An 8,722-nucleotide genomic window follows, 5' to 3' on the forward strand; every position below is an offset into this window, starting at 1 on the left:
TTTCTTTAACATATCTGCACCAAAATCTGCAATGTCTAATTGCGGATTTTGGTGTGTATTTGATGCGATTTTGCCGTAGATCTTACCCTTCCAGTGAAAAGGGTGAAATCCGTAGCTAAAACCACAAATGTAATTGACATGGTATTTTTTTTTAAATCTGTGCGGCAGCTCCTTTTCCACATTGAAAAAATCTGCAAACTATTCTTGAGATTTCTGTACTCTCATACACTTTGCTGGTACTGTAATATGCTGCGGTTTTTCTGCACAGTAATCCACGCGGACAAAATACACATATTCCGTAACTTGTGCCGGTCGCCTTAGGTTTCATACTTTCCTTATTCTCTCTGTGACTTCCTCTTCCTGCTCTCCACCATGGGCACAAGCTGTGGGGATCTTCCAGATGCTGTTGCACTGCAATGTGTAAGTTATATTCTACATGTTTAGGCCTCATGCACACGACAGTATTTTTTTGCGGGCCGCAAAACGGGGTTCCGTTGGTCCGTGATCCGTGACCGTTTTTGCAACCGTTGTGCTTCCGTGTGTCCGTGTTCCCGTTTTTTTTGCGGCCCGTCATAAAACATGGGATGGTTTAAAGAATGTGATTTTAATAGCTCCACCCTGGATACTGGTATAAATGAAGGGCACCTGAGTTTGGTTTTGTGGCCATTTTCTGTAGTCTTTCCAGAGTACAGAGGTTATTTTGGCTGCTTCTCTTTGCTGTTTCACCATGTCGGATTCAGAGGAAGAGTTCTTACTGCATTGGGTTGTTTGTCGGCAATGGGGACCGCGCACTCCTTTGTTGAATGAGCAACCTGTTAGACGGCGACGATTTTGGGTCCATCCGATTGTTTCCCAACGCTACCGGAAAGGACACTTCCATACCCTCTACAATGATCTGCGGCAGCATCCTGAGAAGTTCTATTCCTTCTGTCGGATGTCAGTGGGTACATTTGATCGCTTGCTGTCGTCTCTACGTACTGTCCTTACCTTTATGGACACCAATATGAGGCGCAGCATTTCTCCTACGGAAAGGCTCATTGTCACGTTGAGGTAAGCAATATTGAACATTTTAACTTTACCCAGTAATGTGCAGTGCTTGTGTCAGGAGTAACATGTGCTTGAAAATGGCTGCTGTGAAACATGTGCTACTGTTTGCTTTGTTAACGTTTCTATTTGTTGTTTAAAACTTTTTAGAGCTGTTTTTTGCTTTACCCCTTTATTCCCTGCCACCTAAGAATCCATTATTGCAGTTTTTAGTTTATTTTGTGCAAGTTTTAAACGTGTGTTCAGCTAACGGCCTCCAGACACTCCATGAATCCTCTGCACTCGCCAGTAGGTTTTGTAAAAGGTTGCTTTAGTCAGTCAGTCAGCCATGTTCCAGCAGGCTGTAACCTTTTTTTTTTTTTTTTTTTTTTTTTTACAAATGCTGTTGGGTGCCTTGGATTTTTGTAGTGTCTATAAGAATTGGGTTCCTCGGTCAGGATATGTAGCTGCGTGCACCACCCTATTTGAAGTCTAGATACCAGTCTGTTCCATATTATTGAGGATTGTGCTGCTGTCAACACCTGCGATTGTCTGCTATTGTACTCTTTATGCCTAATGTTCTCATCTTTTTGGACTTGCGCATGACTATCTCCATTTCCAAGGGGCTAAACACAGTTGTTGGAACTTACTTGTGGTAGTCCTGGCCACACCCCATTTGCTGATTTGGGTTTGCCCTTTGCATTTTAAACCGTAACGGGAGTTTAAGCAATCATGGTCAAGGGGCAGTGATGGCGAGCCGTTTTGCGCCCGGGATGCGAAATATCAATCCCGATCCTTCCAGTTTAATGCAAAATGTACACACGGCCAATTTGCAGGAATACTGTAGTCCAATATAGTTTAGCGATTAAGCCTTTTCGCATTGTGCCCTAAATGCCTAGTGTAATTCCAGGCTGCCTGTCGTTTTCATAGTGTGCCCTGTGCTGATGAATGCTTTTGAAAGTCTATGGAGTTTTTTGGAAAGCCCTAGACTTTTCAATGGTTGGGGGTGCCCACACAGAGGGCCTCTGGAACCTGTCCCATAGGTTTCCGCTTCTCTACACATAGGGTGTTTACAATCATGTAGTGTATTCAAAATTCGACTAGAATCATGAATCTGTGGTTTCCTTGCATTTACTGATGCCTTTTTCCTTTGTCAACAGATTCCTTGCCTCTGGAAACTCTTTTGCATCCCTGCATTTTGAGTTTCTGTTAGGAACCTCGACGATATCTCGGATTGTACGACACACTTGCCATGTCATCTGGCAGCAACTCCGAGAGACGGTGATGCCGCAGCCCAAGGCGGACGATTGGGTTCGGATCGCTGAGGGCTTCCAAATTTCTGCGCAGTTTCCAAACTGCATCGGGGCAATGGATGGCAAGCACATCCGTGTGAAGAAGCCGCCTCACTCAGGGAGCCGTTTCTTCAATTATAAGCAATATTTTTCGGTAGTGCTGATGGCTGTTGCTGACAGTCATTACCGGTTTATAATGGTTGATATCGGGGCCTATGGAAGCACTGCGGATGCTCGCATCTTTAGTGCTTCTAGAATGGGTGAGCGGCTTCGTGACAACCAGCTTGCCCTGCCCGAGTCCAGAAGACTGCCCGGATATGCAGGTCCGCCGGCTCCATTTGTCATCGTGGCGGATGAAGGGTTTGCATTGACTCCCCATGTTATGCGGCCCTTTCCAAAGCGTGGTTTGGATGTCAGGAGGCGTATATTCAACTACCGGTTGACTCGTGCCCGTCGGTATGTGGAGTGCGCTTTTGGTATTCTCTCTAGCAAGTGGAGGGTGTTTTTGTCATCCATACAGATGGATCCGGATAATGTTACCCTGGTGATTCAAGCTTGTATTGTTCTCCACAACTTCACCAGGATTCACGAGGCTTCCTCTTCTGTTGACCTGGCAGATCTTCCTACGTCTTCAGATTTGGGTTTGGAAAGGACCCTGCATAGACGACCTGGGACTGCTGGCATTGCAGTTCGGGAACTCTATGCAGACTACTTTTTCAGCTCAGAGGGGTCCGTGCCATGGCAGAGGGACGCTATTCGTGGCAGTATTTGAAATCTTCTGGGCTCTTTAGTTTTTTTTTTTTTTTGTAGATAGATTACGTAAAAATATTGTGATAGTTGAGTGTAGGGACTCGCAAGATAAAGAGGACCCTTGACGTGGGCTTGCGGGCTGAGATTTTTTGGACAGATCATATTGAATTCTGCATATAACTATTTGGAAACGATGCTTTGGTCAAATTGATTAAAACATCTTTTTTTGTGTAGTATATTGTCCGAAAAATCTTCTAATACCTCGACTCCAAAGTTGCCCTAAATAAAGTTTTTGTCAATACAAATAAAGTGTTGTTTTGTGAGCTCCTGTGCGTGTAATTTTACAAAATATTACTTTTGTTCATGGAAACTGTTTGGTGTATTGTGCAAAAAAACAAAACAGACCACAATTTTGGGCCACAAACACTGTTTTATCAAAACAAATGGCCTGCACGTTCAAGAACGATATACTAAGTTGCCCAAATTAAGGGCCAAACATTTTACAAACATAAACAAAACTTAAAATCAAACAAATCACATATTCAGCAGGTCCTGCGTGAAGGAACCCACTGGATAGGATGACCGTGGCCTTCCTTGGGCCTGCTGTGGTGGACATGGTGGCAAACTGCCCGGGTAAAGGGGCTGAGCCACACCTTGCCTTTGGCCCTGGGGTAGGCCATACTGGTGGTGTGGGGGGAAAGAAGGTGGCTGGGTGTGTTGTGGAGCAAATTGAAAGGGGTCAGGAGGTGGGGGCTGTGCGGCATCCTCTATTTCCCTCCTCATGTTATTTAATTGCGCTAGAATGTCACCATGATTAGGAAGGGTGAACATTTTGAGGACCACAATCAAAGAAGCCAGGCACTGGTGTTGGTCATTTGGCGAAACAAGCTTCAATAGGGGCCCAAGTCCCCTAAGCATCTTGTCCTCCACACCATCACTCCGCCTCTGAGCAAGAAATTCAATGAGGCGTGCATCAATTGCCGCACGACTCTCTTGCTCAGAGGTGGCAGGAGGGACTTGGCGGCGACGTCTTGGCTGCGGCTGAGGATTCCGCGATGGACTGGCTAGTGGTAGGGGGGCCTGGGCCAGTGTGGAGTCGTCCACGTCCTCCGCCGGCGTAGGTGCTGGACTTGGTTCAGGTGAAAAGACGGCTGGGCTTTCACTCCCACCTGAGTCGGAATCTTCCGTAGGATCCAGACTGTCCACAGTTCTGTATTTGAAATAACCAAAAGTAAAAATTAGAGCATTTGCTTTCAACATTTCTAAAGTACATCATTTATATTAGGTGTAACCAGGCGTGTTCTTAAAATAATGTAGAGAGAGTAGCATCATACATCAGATATTTGACTGAACACAATGACCGTCCTCTTTTGGTGGAATAGTGCAGTTCGTTTAAAAAATACCTTGGAAATGCAACGAATGGCCAAGTCTTGTCGTGGGCTAATGTTAATGTCATGGTAAACCATTGTTTGCCGTTTGAGGCTGGCCTGCGCCAGTAGAGGAACAAACATTCAAGGGATAAAACCAGTGTGGATATTTTGGCCAACTCAATAGTCTGTGGCCTGCTTCAACCATCCAAACATACATGTTGTAAGGTTTAACCCTTGGAGCACCTCAGTTTCTTCTGAATATAAAAAAAAACTAGGCCACACTTGAGCATGGAGAGTAGTAGTTTTAATGCGGCTGGGCAAGCATTGGTGGAACATCTTTTATACCCATTTTCCATGGATTATGGTATTGACATTTTATATGTGCTAAGTAAGGCATCCCTGTCGTGGTTGGTGCTATTACATTAAACCATTATAGTTGACTGTGCAAATCCCGAATGTGTCCCATTTTTCCAAACTTTCAAAAGGGCATAAATCTGTAGATTACATGGGCCAAATATGGACACCCTATGAAACCCTTTACGAATCATATATTTCCAAACTACCATTAAAAAGTTAGTTGGACACACATTTCTCCAAATTCGAAAACCAAAACAACAAAAATCCCCTAAAAACATAAATTGGTGTGGGAGCAACAGCCGTCAAACACACTGAACATCTGTCTGCAGAGATAATGCATGCAGTGCACACATGTCATCTCGCATCTCTATTCTAGGTCAGATTGCAAACATCAATGTTCCCGAACCAGCAAAGAATTGATTCATCAGGAACAAAACAGAGAGGGTAGGCGCTGTCTGCGCACGGCACGTGTCGTCTCATCAGACAGCTCTTCAGCGGTGGAGCCTGGTGTGACAAACCAGTGTGGCTCAATCTGTTGCAAAACTCCAACTCCCAGCATGCCCCGACAGCCTTTGGCTGTGTGGGCATGCAGGGAGTTTGAGATTTGCAACTGCTGGAGGCACACTAGTTGACAAACAGTCATGTAGACAACCAACACCAGGCATGTACAAACTCTTGCCCACCATCTGATGCCCAACTACAACTCCAAGCAGGACTGGTTAGCTTACAGCTATTCTGGCATGCTTGGTGTTTAAATTTTAAACGAGCTAGGAGCAGTCAGTTATGACATGCCAGGCCTACTGTAAGTATCTGTCTTCCATTCTCCTACTTCACTCAACCCATTACTTTTGTGTACACTTTCGGGCACCAAGATTTAAATGCAAGTGTATAATTCAAATTTGTGATGCATATAAACCAAAAAATGAAACTTACGTCCTCATATCCATGACCGGTCTTAAGAACTGCAACTGGGCAGTGTAGATGTAGGGGCGCTTCCCTGACGTCCCCTCTCCACTCCGTCCTTTTTTAGTGACCTCCCGCCGGAATTGGTCCCGGCAACTGGCCCAGCGGGTTTTAGTTAGTTTTACTGTAAAAAATAAAACATAACAAACAATTGTGAGTCCCAAATTTGCCAAACCAATTCTCCATTAACTTTACAAAAATGGTAAAAAAATAGGAACTAAGAACAAAATATATAAAATGGAGAGATTCAACAGCACATGGAACAGTGCAGCTGGTGTGTGTATACTAATGAAGAAGAACAAGGTGGAGGAGACTAGTCGTGCAAGCCATTTGGTCCAAACCAATTTGCAATATATGTGAAGGTGACAACTGTAAGATGCTCAATTACAATGGCACATGGCGCAGGCCAAAAAAAGGTCATAGACATGTGATTAGACATGAGTACTGTATACTGTGCAAAAGGAGCCAAAGCCATTTGTCGATAAAAAAGGGGGGGGGATGCAATTTAATAGTCGTCACTTTGGTAAACCAAGTCCAGGCCTTCCTGGCCAAAAAAGCAGGACCACCCCAATTCCAAAAATGGGACCAGAGGGAGTTAGAAACATTATATTTTTGGGCACACACAGGCCAAGGACAGCACAACTGCATTGCTAGCACTTACGTAAATCGGCCCGGCCTCGGCTATCCGCCTTGGCCCATTCGTTTTTTCTCAGGCTCCGGGCAACTTGCTCCCACGCAGCATCCTTTTTTAGGCGGTCCGAATAGTCATTGGAGCGTGAATCCCAAATCACTGGCCTCTCCTGGACCAGGGTGATGAGCCTCTCCACATTCCAGCGTGGCATGGTGCCAGGAAACTATCCTAAACGTCTGCCTCACCACACAGAAGCTTCCAGGCACAAGTGGCTAGAAATTAGCATAACCTGTGACCTTAAACTTCCTGTACATATTTTTTTTAAATTTTATTGGCACAAAGTTTGGCAAACAGTTTGAACATGGCAAAAGAAATAAATAAAACGGGCGCGGACGCGGACGCGGGCACGGCTGTCAAACGGGTGTGCAAACGCGTTTTTCACGGCCCCATTGACTTGAATGGGGCCGCGAACCGTTAGCCGTGAAAAAAATAGGGCAGGTTATATTTTTTTCACGGCAGGAAACACGGGTCACGGGCGCGGGTGACAAAACGGGTGCAGCAGCCGAGTTTTCAACGGACCCATTAAAAGTCAATGGGACCGCAGAAAATCACGTCAAACGGAACAACGGCCACGGGTGCACACAACGGTCGTGTGCATGAGGCCTTATGCAATTTATTAATTATTTAGGCTTTTTAATTGTCTATTCAAACTAGCTATGCTACCCCCAATGAAGCTGCATAATTCATGGCAGCAATACTTGTGGGATTCAGTCCCACAGTGCCCTGAAAGAGGTCTCTCTTTATAACACGTTGCATAGGGTCTACCTCAATTGTTTACAACTTTGTGCACTTTATCCAGTTTTGGTCATGTAATGTCACAGTATGATTTTTTTTTTTTTGCTTTTTACTAGTTATGTAACCTATATTTGGCACCTTAAAGGGGCATTCCCATCACAGACAATGGGGTCATATTGCTAGGATATGACCCCATTGTCTGATAGGTGCAGGTCCCACATCTGGGACCTGCACCTACAACCAGAACGGAGCGGGAAGAGCTGTGGCTGGAGGACCCAGGATTTCCTGGGGTCCGTCTACCACCAAGCGCTGCTCCACGCAGTGCGCCCTTCATTCATTTCCCCGCTCCGTTCTCTTTGTAGGTGCTGGTCCCAGAGGTGGGATCCTCACCTATTAGACAATGGGGGCATATCCTAGCGATATGCCCCCATTGTCTGTGATGGGATAACCCCTTTAACTGTGTTTATATGGTTCATCTATTTGTAGTTTAGATATGAATATTCTTTACTTTATCTGCTCAGTATCTGGTCTACTTAAGTGTTGACCTCTTTCACTGGCTCTATTGTAAACTGTGCTGTGGGGGAGGATCTCATATTAATCATTTTGAAACCTCCAGATGTTTGGGGTGTTTTTGAAGGGGTTAAACCCATGACTAATGTAAAAAATGAAAATCAGACATAATATAGTACATGACAATCTCTTCTCTAACAAAGCTAGAACCAGCCCCGTACCTCACATGGATCCAGAGATCTCCACATTCATTGCTCTTCTAGATTTATATCAAGCTAAAAACTCAAGGGGAGTGTCTTTTCTGCTGCAGATAAGGGGGCGTGTCTCAGCTCTCCCTATCGCAGCTAAGGAGGCGTGTCCATGCTCTCCCTATCACAGCTCAAGAGGCGGTTGAAGGATGAAACTGAGCATGTGCAGCCATCTCAGTGAGCAGGACAAAGAAATAAGAAAAATAAAAAACAGCAGGTGGCGCTATACAGATACATTTTATTAAATAACTCAGTGGCTATGCTAAATTTGTAATTACATGCAATTACAAAAGTATTCAGATCTAGGTGCTGGTTTGAAAATTGTAGAATATTTTTCGTGGGACAACTCCTTTAATTGTTTTTATGGTGGGTTTAATAAAGCTTTATCATTTTTTACTTTTCTGGTGTGCATCAGTGTTTGGCATTTGTACTTTTCTTTGTTGTGTAGTCTGTTACCTCACCTGCAGTGGCCTAGCCGTTGGGGTCCTGTCCTTCTGCTGCAGACCACAGCCTGCACTTCTCTGTTCAACCTGCTCTCCCTGCCTATATGCTTTCAAAGGGTCAATGCGTGCACCCTATTTTATCCCAGACTATGGCTGACTAGCCCAGGGTATTTGAGGCACCTTCCCCCTGTGGGAGGGTGTCTGAAAAATTTGTTATCTTAGCGTGCTAAGTCCCTGCAAAAGTATTCTGTTTTACTTGTCTGCCCATGCACCAACCTCTGCCCAATGTTTGCCTCTGACTTTTCACTGCCTGCCCTAACCTTGGACCTGTTTCACGGAT

The 8,722-nt window shown here is 44.9% G+C and overlaps 1 protein-coding gene across 1 annotated transcript; it reads right to left on the reverse strand.

Moving 5' to 3' along the window:
* Window positions 1-3,599: 3,599 nt before the first annotated feature.
* LOC120981456 lies at window positions 3,600-6,597 on the reverse strand. Its single transcript, XM_040410996.1, has 3 exons — window positions 6,417-6,597; window positions 5,726-5,879; window positions 3,600-4,275 (listed from the first exon to the last, which is right to left on the reverse strand). The coding sequence occupies exons 1-3, from the start codon at window positions 6,595-6,597 to the stop codon at window positions 3,600-3,602; spliced, it is 1,011 nt and encodes a 336-aa protein (XP_040266930.1).
* Between the last annotated feature and the right edge of the window lie 2,125 nt (window positions 6,598-8,722).

The sequence above is a fragment of the Bufo bufo genome, chromosome 11 (assembly GCF_905171765.1).
Source record: "Bufo bufo chromosome 11, aBufBuf1.1, whole genome shotgun sequence".
Lineage (NCBI taxonomy): Eukaryota > Metazoa > Chordata > Amphibia > Anura > Bufonidae > Bufo > Bufo bufo.

What these genes read in the sequence shown, in the direction of transcription:
- LOC120981456 (XM_040410996.1), bottom strand. Translation starts at nt 6,597, where the DNA reads ATGCCACGCTGGAATGTGGAGAGGCTCATCACCCTGGTCCAGGAGAGG. An exon ending in CCGAGGCCGGGCCGATTTAC is followed by an intron (nt 5,880 to 6,416) that starts GTAAGTGCTAGC and finishes TATTTTTTACAG; the next exon opens with TAAAACTAACTAAAACCCGC. An exon ending in CCGGTCATGGATATGAGGAC is followed by an intron (nt 4,276 to 5,725) that starts GTAAGTTTCATT and finishes TTTCAAATACAG; the next exon opens with AACTGTGGACAGTCTGGATC.